Consider the following 16,913-nt stretch of genomic DNA (forward strand, 5'->3'; position numbering starts at 1 on the left):
GATTCACTTCCGTCCCGCCTTTTGCCTACTCTTACTCTTCACATGCATTTGTTCTCTTCCTCATTTTTTCTCCTCTATGTCTCTTGAGAGCAATACCTATGTGATCACCTCTATCTCTCCTCTCCTCCTAAAGCCTTTTTATAGAGTACTAAGGTGTGTAAATTTAGTACTTAATTCAGCGATGGCTGAATAAAAAAAGAGACGGGGATCAGGAGTCCCACAATTGACTGTTTGATCTACAGCACCCCCAACTGTTCATACAGGTTCAAACTTTTCCACCCTTATTATTATCCTCAGACCACCCACAGTCTGTTTACTGACCACAAAAATAGCAAGCATCAGTTACAATCTGATTGGCTGGTGCTATGTAACTTCCTGTAATTAAAACAGTTGAAGTATTGCATATCCACTTTATTTTGCAGCGCAGAAGCTATTTTCTGTGAATGTGCGATACTTCAAGTACATGATCCACTTTAGACTTTAGTCAGGTTAGACACCATATGGAATTTAACACGGGTGAAAATGAGGCTGTGAGGGACAGGCTTACAGTCTTTACAATGGCAAGCACTGTCCTAGATCACATCATTTTCCTAAACTCGCAACTTTCAAAATTATGAAATGATTTATTTTTAATTTTGTCTATGGAACTTTTTTTTTCTTGTTCGGAAAGACCGTATGTTGTTTAACAACAGTACAATCAATTGAACACACTCTATTTTTTAACTCACAGCCTTATTTTCATTCCTGTAAAAAAATGTAAATAAATATTGCACTGTTCTGATTAAGTTCTTCTAGGTAAATAACTAGAACAATAATTGCAAATCTATTTGCGCCACAAAACAGTATTTATAATTCCGACTATACAATATCAAGCTGCATAATGAGCTGTTTTGTACAGCTAAAAATAACATGATCACACTACAAATAGTTGCACCTCCATTTCTGTTAAAATTAAGGTGAATAAACCTCTTTGCTGTTCAGATGTGTCTAAGTGGGCAGCTCTTGAGCAGAACAAGATGCAAGACATTATGCTGATAGTTAAACTCTGGGTACTAAGCTCTTCTCCTTTTTCCAACCTATTTATTTTCCTTTGATCACATTTCTATGTTGCATAATGTATTTATTTCCATCGGTGACAGGTTTTTATGTATGAGTAAATCTGTACCTATATGTGTCTCAGCTCTTGGCTCCGGTGCTGGCGTAGTGGTGTACGTGGGGCTGGTGGGGGCTCTGCTGCTGTGTGTGATCCTCGTGCTGTGTGTGAGCATCCTAGTTTATCGCCGGAGCTGCCGCCATTTCCACGGTGAAATCACAGATTCGTCATCGGCCCTTACTGCTGCCTTCCACCCTGGCAACTACAAACCGCCACGACAGGGTGAGACATCCGTTTTCTCACTTTCAGTTTTTCACTATAAAAAAATTTTTCATTCTCACTCCTCTCACCCCTTCAAACCTATAATAAACCCTTTTTTCCGATATATGTGAAGTTTTAATCCTTTCTCCTGCTGTCACCTGCTCTCTCAAAAGTATTTAATCTGCTATAACTTGTTTATACGGCTCCTCTTTTAAATCCTCTACCCTTTAATACTCTCATTTCTTAGGCAAATCCTCTCTTGTAACTTTTGCAGCTAGCCAGAAACATTTCCTTCTCTCTTTTCGCTTCTCTACTTTGTTAGATAATCCACACCTACTGCATCCGACAGCCCCTCCTGACCTCACAGCCAGTGCCGGAACCTTCCGCGGGCCGCTTTTCGCACTGCAGCAGGCCAGCCTGGACTCTCAGCATAAGATCCCCATGACCACGTCTCCTCTGCTGGACCCACTTCCTAGCCTGAAGATAAAGGTGTACAACTCCTCTACCATGTCCTCCCTTGAGCTGCCGACCGGCCCTGGCTCTACTGACGGGGAGATCATGAGCCTGAAGACTGTGGGGTCTGGACCTAAAGACTACCATGGACATACACTCCCCAGGGAGCCCAGTCACAGTGCCAGCGCCACACTAGGCTCCCTGGGTGGCCGTCTCACTATCCCTAATACAGGTAATAGGCTTTAGAGAAGCTGTATTTGACACATTTATAGCGTTATAGCATTCTTCTTCTTCTTCTTCTTCTTCTTCTTCTTCTTCTTCTTCTTCTTCTTCTTCTTCTTCTTCTTCTTCTTCTTCTTCTTCTTCTTCTTCTTCTTCTTCTTCTTCTTCTTCTTCTTCTTCTTCTTCTTCTTCTTCAATAATGTCCTTCTGTTAGTCAAGTCCAGTTTGGTTAAATACATTTATTAGTCCACACCTGATCCAAGTAACACACACATTGTAAAAATATATAAAGGAAAATATACTGGTAATTTTCTGGCAGGACATTATCCAGTAATTTTATGGTAATTTTTGTTAATCCTTAAAACACAACCTAATTCAATGCATAATTCAAAACGTGTAAAAAAAAAACAATATGGAAAATTCCTTCATATTTATACAGTGAATTGTGTGTGTGTATGTATATTTAAGAATGATTATAGCTAAAAATACTGCAATTATTAACTGAAAGTATTTCATTAAAAATCATTAGTTTTTTTAACCTCTGTTCCCCCTTCTCCCTGCCAGGGGTGAGCCTGTTGGTTCCACCAGGGACGATTCCTCAGGGCAAGTTTTATGAGATGTATCTCATTATAAACAAATGGGAGAAAACAACGTAAGTCAGCCACTTAACACTGTTTCTCAGTGCCCTGCCTACATCTTACTGTAATTTCCAGACATATAATACTTGCATTTATTTATCACTTTGTGCAGTTGCAAACAGTTCAAAACATCTTGACAGTCCTTGCAAAGCAATATTGACTGCAAAAACATTTGACCCCAGTGGCAGCACATTTCAAAACTATGACACAGCAGAAAAATACAAACAAATATGTCTTGAAAACATTGAATGGTTGTCTGAGCACTGACGTTTTTGCTGAGGCCCTCTTTTTATTTCTTTCTTCATTTGACTGTTTTTGTTTTATTGTCAAATATGAAATATATCACTGTGCTTTCAGAGCTTTCAGACTACAAGCTTTGTCTTTTTCTCACCATTTGAAGGTGCCATGCATTTTCTCAAAAAAAGAAAAAAAATGATTGTTAAAGCACAATCAGCATTTCGTTTCCCCCTTCCCCATCTTTCCTTTCCATTATCATTATACATACAAGTGGCAAAAAGACTCCAAATAAAAGTACAGAATTTAAGATGTGTTTTTGAGGTTGTGCAGTTTTATGTGTGCTTAATTTGGCAAGTGGCATGAATGTCCTGCTCACCTCTGTTGCTCTGTGTTTTGTGTCAGGTTGCCATCAGATGGTAGTCAGACGGTATTAAGCCCAGTGGTGAGCTGTGGACCCTCCGGCATGCTGCTGAGCAGACCTGTGGTCCTCAGTCTGCCTCACTGCGCCCAGCTAGAGCCCCCTGACTGGACCCTCACCCTCAAAATGCAGAACCATCAAGGCGCCTGGGAGGTGAGCCTGATGTCTGAAAAATGAGAGAGGCTAGCTAGATCATTGGATAATGACAGAGAATCAGGAGGAGGTGGGAAATGGAAAGGATGACAAGTTAAATCAAAACTAAATCAGTATACGCAGATATTAGACATCACACCATTAGACATACCCCCAGTTTCACAGACAAGCTTTGAGCTGTTTTAACTGAAAGCAACTTGTTTTGACTCATGATGCACAGCAGTAACGTTTTTTTTGTTTCTCTACGGTATGTTTATGAAAGCTACTTAATAGTCCTAATTGAACTAAGGCCTACTCCAGGCTTATTCCAAGCCCTGTCTGTGAAACCAGGCCATAGTGTAACAACTTTATTTTGCTCCTGTCCACTAGGAGGTGCTAACTGTGGGAGAGGAGAGTCTATCGTCGCCCTGCTACCTACAAGTGGAGGAGCAAAGCTGTCATATTCTGATGGAGCAGCTGGGGACATATGGTCTGGTGGGACAGTCGGCTCCCCCTCGGCCAGCCTGTAAGAGACTGCAGTTGGCCCTCTTTGCTCCTCGGGCCCCGTGCCTCTCCTTAGACTACAGCCTGAGAGTCTACTGTATACAGGACACCCCACATGCCCTTAAGGTCAGTCTGTCTACCCCACTTAATGGGTCTTCCCAATTTAACTTTGCCAATAAAATGTTGAAAATAAGTAAAATCTTGTCTTTATCTTGCAGGAAGTATTAGAAGTTGAGCGAAGTCTGGGAGGGGTTTTACTAGAGGATCCCAAGGCCCTCCTCTTTAAGGACAGTTACCACAACCTACGGCTATCAATCCATGACATTCCTCATTCGCATTGGAGGAGTAAACTCCTGGCTAAGTATCAGGTGAGAGATTTTGTATTGTTATTGATTACATGGTTAGAATTGATCATTTCTTCTTGTTTTATTTAAATAAATGTTTTAGATAATTACACATATTAATTTGCTCTGTCTGTGAAACGACTTTCATTTTTTGTCACAAATCACTCTTAGTTTTAAACTCCTCTTCGTCAAAAACGTTACCGGTTGTATAAACTGCTTAGACTAATCTTAAAAGCTAGTCACCTAACTTTTTCTTCAAACTTAACTTCCTAAAGTCAGTTGCATAAAATGCAGTTTGGTCTACTTTGAAATGGAAAAGTAAGACTAATTACCCCTTGGCTAACTGCTAGTTGGTCAAACTAGATCTTAAGATGGTCTTAAGTGGGTATGTTTATTCAACTATCCCATGGTTCCTGTCTGAACACTTTTCCCAATAGATCAAATAAAATCCCATCCAACTATTTTTTCTGTTGAAAATCCAATTTTACTCTGATTTCATGTTAACTGTAAGATACAAACACACACTCTGTTTCCTAAATTTTCATACAGTTTTTTTATGAATGTACTGTATGAACTATTACAAATCTAAATACATTTTTATTATTAAAATGTTACCCATTTGAGCATCAGGATGACATTAAATTCATACTTTTATTCAGCAAGGATGCATTAAATTGACCAAAAGTGACAGTAAATACATTTATAATATTACAAAATAGCCTAGAAATCTAGACGCACCCTAGCGGCAGCAAATCTAATATGCCGCAAGTGTTGTCTAGCAACTCTCAATACACTTCTGAGCTGTAAAAACCAAACTCTGGTCAAGCCAATCACAGCGTTTATAGAGTCAGTGGGCGTGGCTTAACATAATGACGGCCGAGTTGCGCTTGCGTGCTGCTAGTAAACATAGAAGCTGGCAAACGGTGGTCTTTTGAATCAGCTTTGACCCCAACTCTGGAAGTTAAATTAAGCTTTTCTCTGAGAAAAGAACAAAGTCATTCTTAAGAAGGGAAGATGTGTTCGGAGTTTTGCCGACCGGATACGGCGAAAGTTTAATCTATCAACGAGCTCCGTTCACGTTGCTCTGGTTGGTTGTAGCTCTATCCAATTGTGTGCAGAGGGAGTTTGAAAGACAACCGTTTATCGCCATAAATGCCATTTTGTCAATGGTGAGTTTCCAGACCAAACATCTTGATGTGGGTCTGGCTTGTGTACACCCATGTGGATGTTTCATCATGTTAAGCCTTCCCACCGACTCTATACACGATGTGATTGGCCTGACCAGAGTTTGGTTTTTACAGCTCAGATGTGTATTGAGAGTTGCTAGACGACACTCGCGGCAGATTAGATTTGCTGCCGCTGGGGTGCGTCTAGATTTCTAGACTAGTAATTCATTCCCTTTCACCAGAAATTTGCCTCTTAATTGTGTGCATGGTGTGTCCCAGGAAATCCCGTTCTATCACATTTGGAGTGGGAGTCAGCGGCCGTTGCATTGCACCTTCAGTCTGGAGAGAGGAAGTCTGGTGGTTTCCCAGCTGACCTGCAAGATCTGTGTCAGACAGGTGGAGGGCGAGGGACAGATATTCCAGCTTAACACTGATATCCAAGAGGTACAGAAAACAGCAGGACGTAGATATAATATTTACTCTGTGAAATCTAAACTAGTGAATGATTTAATATCTTAAAAATAATATACTATATTAACCGGCACTGACTACTTTAACTGTGTTTGTGCGTTTGCCCTTCAGACCTTGCCCCCCCACTCGCCATTGCCAGCAGGTGGTTCGTGTCTGCCTTCGTCTCAAGTGGGCCCGTATGCTTTCCGACTGCCCGTATCCATACGGCAGAAAATTTGTGCCAGTCTGGATGCCCCCAGTGCACGTGGCTGTGACTGGAGAATGCTGGCTCGCAGCCTAGGCTTTGACAGGTATTTTTACGTGCATCTGTCACACAACCAAAAAAATCACCATATTCGTTTACTCGCATAGACAATGAGAACGGTTTAATCTCTTTCCACATTTTTCCCTCAGGTATCTGAACTACTTTGCAACCAAACCCAGCCCCACAGGTGTGCTGCTAGACCTTTGGGAAGCTTGTCACCAGGGTGACGCAGACCTGGTCTCCTTGGCGACAGCTCTTGAAGAGATGGGCAAGAGTGAGGTCTTGGTTGTCATGACGACGGACGGCGATTGCTGATCGGCAAATCAAAAAGTGTGGAAAGGGACATATTTGCTATTAAAAACTTAGAAATAATGCAAGCAAGCGGATGGAAACTGCACTCCAGTACATCGTTACAACTTGCCTTTTACCTCAGTTCCTTTGTGCACATGCAGAATATCCCAAGGATTGCAATGCGTATGAGCTGTGGTCAGGCGCTCTGGATGATCTTTGAATAAAACATATCTACATGTAGCAAATGTGATGATGCTGCAATCCCAAAACAGAGATGATGTTTGAAAAAGAAGTCAGTTCTTTGGTGCATTTGCTGGTACTGTTCCAATCAGCTCATGATTAAATGATAGTTGCATCATACTGATACACACTGATCCCATGCTACACATTGCAAGTGTGAAAATACACTATCAAACGCCATTGCACATTGAGCAGCTGGCTTTGTTTCCTAGCGACTGCTAGATGCTTAAAGACACAGAGATTCTGTGTCCGGTAAAACAGCAGTGCGCCAAGCTCCTCAGGAAACATGCTCGCACACAAATAAACAAGAGTAAAGGTGTAAAAAAGGCCAACCAACCAGGAGCTAAAATCATCTGCACCGAAATCAGCTTTCAGAACGATTTCACTTGAAACAGTCCACATTCTTCTTACTTTAGTTTGAAGCATCATTTTCTGTGTGTCTTTTGAAATAGCTTACAGGAATGGATTTGTGTGTTCTCATAAGCAGAGGACCAATCTTTTTTTTTTTTTTTCTCTGGTCATACTTCCATTAGCCTCCGTTATCTCTTTTTGATATTCAGTCAATCATTTGTAATGCAGGAGAGCTTTCTGGTAAACTCATATTAGTTTCCTATAGGGAACGGACTTTTTTAAGTTATTATCCCTATTTGAGGATCATTGTTTTTCACTCTTCGGTTTGTAACTGCCGTTATGCATTATGTTCTTTTTTTAAACTGCTGCGATGTTGCATTCGTCTCTGACTGAAAATAGGCAAGGTAGCAGTTGAAACGGCATTTAAAGGGTTTTGTGATGTTCTTCACTAGTAAGAGCTGACATGGTCATTGAAACTGATATGAGATGAAATTGAAACGTTACGCTGAGGTTAAATATGCTTTGATCCTTCTCGGGAAAGCGTACTGCAAATATCTGCACTGGTTAAAGAGTATGAAATTGTGCTGATGGCAGAAAGCTCTTTTCAGGTTTTGATGCCAGTCAGTCAGTCGCGCTGTTTAAATTATAAATAGTAGCCTTGAAAGGTGGCGTAAGTGCTCTGTTGATTGCAGTATGACCCACTTGCTCTTTATTGTCTGTTTTGACTTTCGGGTTTTAATGGGTTTCCCTTGAGTAAGCCTGAAAGCCATGTACTACTTACCAGAAGTTATATAATCATTTGAAGTGGATGATGGTCCTTTTATTTTATTTTTCTTGACCTTTTCTTCACAAGTGTTCAAATGTCTGGCAACAAACAACAAGGAAATGTGCAGTATCTGTCCATGCCTGTAAAGGTGTGAATTAAATAACCAAGGCGCACACGTGTGTGTCTGTGTGTCTGTGTGTGTGCGCGTTCGTGTGTGTGTGTGTGTGTGTGTGTGTGTGTGTGTGTGCGAGCAAGAGAGAGATGGAAAAATACAGTGTGACAGAGCTTGTTTGCACCAACCTATCAGTCAGTGCTACAGTGTATATGAATGAACAGGCTTCATCATATCTGTTGTCCTGTTTTCCCATTATAAGTACTATGCAAGTGCACAACAAAAAGTGAACCTGTGGACGTCTTGATGTCTCGTGTATGAAGTACGTGGAATGGGAATCTTATTACTTTCCCTCTTCTAGTCACTGCTGTAACTAGGCTGGGGAAAACTGGACCTCTTAGGCCTCTCAGCCGTAATAAATGCAAACAAAACGACTGTAATTGGGGGTCAGGGATCCATGACCTCTGTGCCGTTCTCCTCGTTTGTTTAGGAAGCTTTGGGGCCGTCACTGCGTCCTCACAATGACCAACAAGAAGTTTGTTCGGAGGATTATTTTTAACCCTCTTCATGACGAAGACAGCAAATAACATTAAAAATCCCTGATGGCTTGTGAACTCTGAAGCTTTTAAATGGCTCTGAAATGTCTCCAGTCGTCTCTCAGTCGATGTAACACGAAAACGCCTTTGAGCCTTTCACATGTGAAGCTTAATGGGCTTTGCTTCTCTGGATGGTAGTTGCTGTTTATGGTGACTGAACTTTTTGTTTTGTTCAGATGTTATTTTATATCAAAGAAGGTGCACAAGAAGTCAGTTTTTTTCATGTAATGCTGTAAAGTAATACTGTACATAAATGTTTAGACTTCTTACTGTAACTAAATATAATTTTTATGCAATAAATTATATTTCCTAGTTTAACAAGACAAGTGTCTTTTGTGTGTCTACTTTTTGTAGTATTGTAAAACCTCTTCATTGTATGTTGCTGTCTTATGTTAAACTACTTTAATTGTATTTTTTTTTAACCTTTTTACCTCAATCTACACTCCATAATGACAAAGCAAAAAAAACAGTTAAGTGACAAACTTTGCAAATTCGTTTAAAAAGGGAAAACTGAAATGAGTACATTGCATAAGTATTCAAACCCTTAACTTAGCACCTTTACAGCTCTTTACAACAAGCTTTGCACATCTGCATTTGGTGATTTTCTGCCATTCTTCTTCTCAGATCCTCTTAAGCTCTGTTATTACAATTAATGGCAAAAGGGAATGTTTAGAATCGTAAGCTGATATTTACTGACACTACAGCTAAATAAATAATTACTGGCTTAAAACAGTCCTTGCATACATATACTGTACATACAGTAGGGCAACACATTTTTTAGTCAGCCACCAATTGTGTAAGTTCTCCCACTTAAAAAGATGAGAGGCCCCACGGTCTACAGTGGTCAGTATCTATCAAAAGTTGTCCAAGGTAGGAACAGTGGTGAACCAGCGACAGGGTCATGGGCAACTAAGGCTCATTGATGCACGTGGGGAGTGAAAACCAGTGTGGTCCGATCAAGACAAGCAGCTATAGTTCAAATTGCTCAAAAAGTTGGTGCTGGCTTTAAAAGAAAGGTGTCTGAATACACAGTGCAGTGCAGTTTGTTGTGTATGTGACTGCATAGCACAGACCAGGGTGCCCATGCTGACACCTGTCCACCAGCGAATGCGCCAACAGTTGGGCACGTGAGAATCAGAACTAGACCACGAAGCAATGGAAGAAGGTGGCCTGGTCTGATGAATCATGTTTTCTTTCATAATCGCGTGAATGGACGGGTGTGTGTGCAGCGCTTACCTGGGAACACATGGCACCAGGATGCACCATGAGAAGGTAAGTCGGAGGAGGCAGTGTGATGCTTTGAGCAATGTTCTGCTGGGAAACCTTGAGTCCTGCCATCCATGTGGATGTTAATTTGACATGTACCACCTACCTAAGCATCGTTGCAGACCATATAAACGGTATTCCCTGGTGGCTGTGGCTTCTTTCAGCAGGAACATATGCTCTGCCACCAAACAAAAATGGTTCAGGAATGATTTGAGGAGCACAACAACGAGTTTGAGGTGATGAATTGGCCTCCAAATTCCCCAGATCTCAATTCATTGTGCATCTGTGGGTTGTCTGATCTTAAAGGATCTGCTTCAAGTGTGAGAACTTGGAAAATAGCAAGGTTTTCAAATACTTATTTGCCTCACTGTATGTATACAGGTTCTTCTCAAAAAATTAGCATATTGTGATAAAAGTTCATTATTTTCCATAATGTAATGATAAAAATTAAACTTTCATATATTTTAGATTCATTGCACACCAACTGAAACATTTCAGTTCTATTATTTTAATACTGATGATTTTGGCATACAGCTCATGAAAACCCAAAATTAAAATCTCAAAAAATTAGCATATTTCATCCAACCAATAAAAGAAGTGTTTTAATACAAAAAAAGTCAACCTTCAAATAATTATGTTCAGTTATGCACTAAATACTTGGTCGGGAATCCTTGTGCAGAAATGACTGCTTCAATGCGGCGTGCCATGAGGCGATCAGCCTGTGGCACTGCTGAGGTGTTATGGAGGCCCAGGATGCTTCGATAGCGGCCTTAAGCTCATCCAGAGTGTTGGGTCTTGCGTCTCTCAACTTTCTCTTCACAATATCCCACAGATTCTTTATGGGGTTAAGGTCAGGAGAGTTGGCAGGCCAATTGAGCACAGTAATACCATGGTCAGTAAACCGTTTACCAGTGGTTTTGGCACTGTGAGCAGGTGCCAGGTCGTGCTGAAAAGCCAAATCTTCATCTCCATAAAGCTTTTCTGCAGATGGAAGCATGAAGTGCTCCAAAATCTCCTGATAGCTAGCTGCATTGACCCTGCCCTTGATAAAACACAGTGGACCAACACCAGCAGCTGACATGGCACCCCAGACCATCACTGACTGTGGGTACTTGACACTGGACTTCAGGCATTTTGGCATTTCCTTCTCCCCAGTCTTCCTCCAGACTCTGGCACCTTGATTTCTGAATGACATGCAAAATTTGCTTTCATCTGAAAAAAGTACTTTGGACCACTGAGCAACAGTCTAGTGCTGCTTCTCTGTAGCCCAAAAGTGGCTTGACCTGGGGAATGCGGCACCTGTAGCCCCTCATCCCATGATTTTGTATGCCAAAATCATCAGTATTAAAACAATAAAAGACCTGAAATATTTCAGTTCAGTTGCAATGAATCTAAAATATATGAAAGTTTAATTTTTATCATTACATTATGGATATATATATATATATATATATATATATATATATATATATATATATATATATATATATATATATATATATATATATATATATATATATATATATATATATATATATAATTTATCCTACAAGATATAAGAACTATTTAATTCTCATAGTAACCTGATTGTGGTATAGCCATTTGAAGCTTTATAAGGACATTAAATGTATTACAGGGTGGCGAACCTTTCCCCCTTCAGTCTTTATAGACTTGTTGCAGAGATGTGGAGAGGATGCACTCTTCCATTTATCTCTGAGATAAAAGTGTTCATAATGCCCTGGAGAGGAAGCAACAGCGATTGAGAGAGAGTGAAAGGTTTTTAGTGTCTAGATATTGCCCTCAGCAGCTGCAGTGGGCTTTTTGGTTTGAGCAAGAGACCTGTTTCATCATTTGGTTAACATGGTTGAATAGACATGTAATCATATATTGCCTTCTGCTCTCAGTATCTATTCCATCTATCCCTGGAGCAATTCACATGCTTTTGTAGCACTTAACAATACACCAAATAAATTGCCAGACATGCATTCTGTCCAACTCGATTATGAATCTGTTCCGCACAAGAAGTTATGTCATGACATTTGAGAAAAAGGAAAAAACTAATGTTTTAAAACCTAAACACTTAGAATATTTGACTTGAGACAAAAATGCACTTCAATACATCATTTTGTCAGTGTTATTGAGTTTATTAAAGTTCACCTTACTTACCCTACAAACCTGTATGGGTTTCTTTATCCCGTTGAACAAAAGAAAACATTTTAAAGAATGCTGGTAACCAGACAGTTGACAGCCCCCACTGACTAAGTAGGGAAAAAATACTATCATGATGGGGGCTATCAACTGTCTGGTTAACAGCGTTCTTCATAACGTTTGTGGGAACCCATACAGGTTTGGAACTACTTGAGTGTGAGTAAATTATGCCAATTTTAATTTGGGTGAACTATCCAATTAATTGAGTATGTAGGCTATAGCTAAGTTGTCATTTACCACCATCGTCTGGTAGATGAAGGAACTACACGAGTTGTGTAGCTACACACACAGACACACACACACACACGTTTTCATGTTTTATGGAGACATTCCATGATTTGTATACTGTACAAATTGTAGCCAATATTATATTCCCTAATCTTACACCTAAACCACAGAAAACTTTCTGCATTTTTACATTTTCAAAAAACACCAACGTATGATTTATAAGATGTTTTCTGGTCATCCAAAAAATGTTCCCACAAGGATGTCGGATAGGCTATTGCCATCTCCGTGGGGGCATTTTGTCCCCATAACACCAGGACACAAACACTCACACACGTCTGGTTTGTGGGGACTATCCTATTTTATGTTTAACAAAAGAAATTCATATGGTTAGGAATGACGAGAGGGCGAGTAGTAAATGATTCATTTTTGGGTAAAGTATCCATTTAAGGGAAAGTGGATTTGATTTCGCCAATGTCTGTTTGATGCAAGATGAAAATTCACACCCTAGCAAACTTTGCGGTGTAACTTTTATGTTTAATGAAACATTTGAAAACACAAATTAAACATGCCCATGTTTCCAACTCTTTTAAATCGATTTTGATAAACGCGTCTCCTAAATATAGGCTATAAATGCCACCACGTGGTGGAGCTTGAGCACAGGTAAATTATTGAAATATGTTGAATTCGTTGTGTGCAAATGTATATAGAAAAGTATTCGGCGCAGTATAGGAACTGTTTACATTTCGCTGTTGTGGATTTGGATTTGTCATCTGCTAAATAAAAAAATAAAAAAATAAAAAATCTGTTGGGGGCTTTCTCCCACCGAGAGCCACATCACCACCAGATCTACCCTGACTTTACCAAGGCTACGTTTAGCTCCTCAATGCACACATTATTAATTCTAACGAGCCAAATAAAATAATAGTAAAATATGCGTTTTAATTTTAAGAGGAAAAAAGTTATCAGAGGTTCCTGTAACTGACTACAAACTTGTCCCTCCTCTCATTCAGCGTTTCACATCTCTCTGACTGGCGCTTCCTGATGGTCATGTTTCTGCTCTTGATGAAGTTCATCTATTAGCTCCATGTCTTCTGTGCAACAGTAGCCTAATTCACACCATTTGCCAACATGTTGAAGGTGGTGGTTGAATCTGCCAAAGGAATTCCTAAAAAGACGCTTGGAATTCCAGATCCTATAGCAGGAATCATCTTTAGGGGTAAGTCCCGGTTTTTTTTCTCTCTCTATCACACACACACACACACACACACACACACACACACACACACACACACACACACACACACACACTCTCTCAAGGTTTTTATTTTATTTTATTTTGGCCTATTGATTAAATGGTATGTTTAAAATGTAAACTTAATTCACTGAGTATAATTGACAAGTTGTCTATGCCTTAAGATGAGGTTTTCTAAAGCAATTTAACATTTTATCGTAGTTTTTACTTTGTGTTATGTTTGTTTACATGTAAAAGATTTCCTTATAAGGGATTGGAATGACCCAACGTTAGGAAAAACTTGTCCCTCCCTACACAGTAAAAGTGAAAATGTGCAGCTGTTATTTCAACCTAAAATATATTTTAGATTTTTTTGTGTGCAAACCTAACGTGTAGGCCTATTACTCATATACATCATTATAGTCATATTAAAAAATAAAATATATATAAATGTGATGATGTTCTGAGTAACTGTGATGTTAAGTATGTTAATATTATTATAACTAATGTAGTTTGAAAGGTCATAAAATAGTCCGTTTTCTAATCAGTTTTTTCTTTTTTTAATTCAGGTGAAAAAAAGAAAACAAAAACCATTGACAAAGAATTAAATCCTGTGTGGAATGAGGTCAGTACAAGATATACATTTTTCTCTTATGGACAGTAACGTTAAGTCATTTAAATGAATGCATATTAAATATGGATAACCGAGATCTGATTTTGCCATTTCAGATCATTGAGTTTGATTTGAAAGGTTCTCCATTGGATTCCTCGTCGTTCATTGATGTGGTTGTGAAAGATTACGAAACCATTGGAAAAGACAAGTATGTGTGCATTCGCCACTGATTTACATGAGACTTTTTATATAAAAACAAGACAAATAAGTCATAATATGGCAAGTATGGTCAAAGAAAAGATCATTGCTTTACATATAGCTGTTGGCAAAGGTGGTATTTTACATTTGCTGAGTAGGCGTGCTTGGTTACCCTGCCTATCATTTCACACATGCTCATTAGGCTACTGTATGTACATCATGTAATTGAAATCACTGCAGTGTAAATTATAAACCTAAAGGAGTCTTGTATGAGAACGTGGAAACTAAGGATACTTTTTATAAATACTCTGTGACTGTGAAGAAGCATTATAGGGGCATTGGTAATGGGTTTGCGAGATTAGTTAGTGCAGAGCTAGACATGAACACCTTTAAAACTTCACTGCCACACCTAACAACCTTGTCTAAACTTGCAGTGTTATGCAGGCAAGAGACTCCTGGCAGTCAAAGTAGCACTTTAGATTATTCTTTTAAAAAGCTTCCTTACGTGTAAGTCAAACCTATAGCTCAGTCTTAAACTAGTGAACATTTGGTTTGGTTCAGAAGGCCATTTTTCTTCCATGTGGCAAGTTTTACTTTGCAAAGTCTGCCACGATAATGAACTTTCCATGAGTCATGCAGCTGACTTCTCCTTGCTGCTTTTTTTCTTTTCTTCTAGTCTGCAGTCTCATACACATCATACTTGCTGGAGTTTGTATTATTTGTTGCCACAGGCTAGAGAGTAACCTAGCAACAAATTTGGTAAAAAATATTAAACGTGTGAAAACTTGTTGGTAGACTACGTGAATCACCTTAAATGCCTGTAAATCATGTATTTACAGGCATTTAAGAATGATGAAATCTGCTTTTTTAAATTCACAAAGGCCTTTTGCCTTATTTGAGAATTTAAAATAGCTTTTGTAGGGGAATTAATTTGGAGGAAATTCAGGAAGTATCATATATTAATCATGACTCATAGGTAAATCATGTGACTAGTCTCCCATCTCTTTTTGGACTGGGCCTGAGTCAAGTCCGGCAGTGTTTGACAAAGGAAATGCCAGCAGATATTTTTGGCGTGAAAAAAAAAAGAGTTGAGATTAGATTCACAGAATATGTCGTTTTTAAATATCCCAGAACTGTGTTCCAGAATAGACATGCTAATGCCAGTGTAACCCTGTTTTATGAAGTTGTATGGTTTATTTTGTGATTATGATAGATGTGTTCCATGTATTACACAACATGCAGGTTAATCTTCATATGATGTTGAGTCTTCTCCACATGGTGAATGTATCAGCTGTGAATGTGTAACAGGATGTGCCTGTTACCAATGTGTATGCTTATGATGTAAATTATTTATATTATTACTCACTTAACATTGTGTTCACTGAAGTTGTTTAAGTAAAGTCAGGCAGGGCAGAACAGTTGTGTTCTAATGCATCCCCCCTCTGAAGTTGCTGAATTTATCCCCTCTGCCTGGCACACAAGTCCCTGGCCTATAATTGCTTCCAGATGTGTTTTTTTTTCTCTGCTTCCTTTTCAGTGCTTTTCAACAGTATAGAGTATATGTAAGCTTTTGGATCTGCTGTAAAGCAACCAAGAGTTAAAGGGGACATGGATATCGTAGACATAAGTTAACGTTTACAGCACAATTCATTAGACATCAACAAAGGATTGCACATTTTCTTTACTGTAAAGCAATATAATATAGCAAATGCTAATTAAGGGCCTTTCTCTCAGCAAAAGTGTATTTACACTTTAGGCAACAAATTAATAGTTTTATTCATCAAGGATGCATTAAAATTGATTTAAAGTGACAGTATAAAAACATTTATCATTTTACCAAATATTTCTATTTCGAATAAATGCAGTTGAATTTTTTTATCTCTGTTTATACAAAAATTCCAAGCAGAACAACCGTTTGAAACATTGATAATAATGAGAAATGTTCCTTGAGCACCAAATCAGCATATTTAAAGGATTTCTGAAAGTTTATGGGACACTGAAGACTGGAGTAATGCATGAACAAAGAACATTCAGTTTTGCCATCACAGAAATAATTGACTAATTTTTTTTTTTTAAATCAAATAAATGCAGCCTTGGTCAGCATAACAGCATAGTTCTTTCAAAAGCATTAAACATCTTAATTTTGAATGATAGTGTATTTTTTATAGATAAAAGATAAATATCAAATTATAATTTCTAGTCAAAGACAAAAACCGCCACTGCAAGGTTTGAATTCTTCTTGAAGGAATTTTAGATTCAGACATGTTTTATAAATGTTGTGGCATAATTATAATAGGGATGTATTAATAAAATGATGCTGCTTCGTTCTTGACATCCACATTTCTCTCGTGTTGAAATTTGGTGGTTGAGCCCACCCAAGATAAGTCCTGTTGCTGTATCAGAATGATTCACCAGCCATTGCAAAACTACAAATGGTCTCTTTCAGGTGTCTTTGTGAGCTCTTATTCAGAGAGTTTTTTAACTGAGAAAAGCTGAAGTGAAACCGATTAATGCAATCTACTTTTTTCCAAAATCTCATCAGAGTTTCCCCCCTATTTTTGATTTTAAGTAGTGAAGCAACGTCAAAGAGACAGTGTGTGAAGTGCACGTTTTCATAATGGAATTATATA

General features: G+C 38.8%; 2 protein-coding genes across 5 annotated transcripts in view; both read left to right on the top strand.

The window, feature by feature from the left end:
• The window catches only part of unc5b (unc-5 netrin receptor B), a 63,119-nt gene extending 54,275 nt beyond the window's left edge, over positions 1–8,844 (top strand). For 3 of the 4 annotated variants that reach the window (XM_067421569.1, XM_067421568.1, XM_067421571.1), the window contains 9 exons: positions 1,181–1,375; positions 1,677–2,039; positions 2,594–2,681; positions 3,307–3,475; positions 3,845–4,084; positions 4,177–4,326; positions 5,748–5,912; positions 6,051–6,229; positions 6,333–8,844. In XM_067421569.1, the coding sequence (XP_067277670.1) occupies positions 1,181–1,375; positions 1,677–2,039; positions 2,594–2,681; positions 3,307–3,475; positions 3,845–4,084; positions 4,177–4,326; positions 5,748–5,912; positions 6,051–6,229; positions 6,333–6,498 (1,715 nt within the window). In that variant the 3' untranslated portion in view covers positions 6,499–8,844. The remainder of the gene's footprint in view (positions 1–1,180; positions 1,376–1,676; positions 2,040–2,593; positions 2,682–3,306; positions 3,476–3,844; positions 4,085–4,176; positions 4,327–5,747; positions 5,913–6,050; positions 6,230–6,332) is intronic. The other variant, XM_067421570.1, reaches the window with a different exon arrangement.
• Positions 8,845–13,257: 4,413 nt separating this feature from the next.
• myofl (myoferlin like) overlaps positions 13,258–16,913 on the top strand; it is a 30,493-nt gene continuing 26,837 nt past the window's right edge. Inside the window, exons 1-3 of the mRNA XM_067422038.1 lie at positions 13,258–13,457; positions 14,042–14,097; positions 14,202–14,293. Of these exons, the coding sequence (XP_067278139.1) occupies positions 13,370–13,457; positions 14,042–14,097; positions 14,202–14,293 (236 nt within the window). The 5' untranslated portion in view covers positions 13,258–13,369. The remainder of the gene's footprint in view (positions 13,458–14,041; positions 14,098–14,201; positions 14,294–16,913) is intronic.

This window comes from Pseudorasbora parva, chromosome 17, assembly GCF_024679245.1.
Source record: "Pseudorasbora parva isolate DD20220531a chromosome 17, ASM2467924v1, whole genome shotgun sequence".
Taxonomy (NCBI): domain Eukaryota; kingdom Metazoa; phylum Chordata; class Actinopteri; order Cypriniformes; family Gobionidae; genus Pseudorasbora; species Pseudorasbora parva.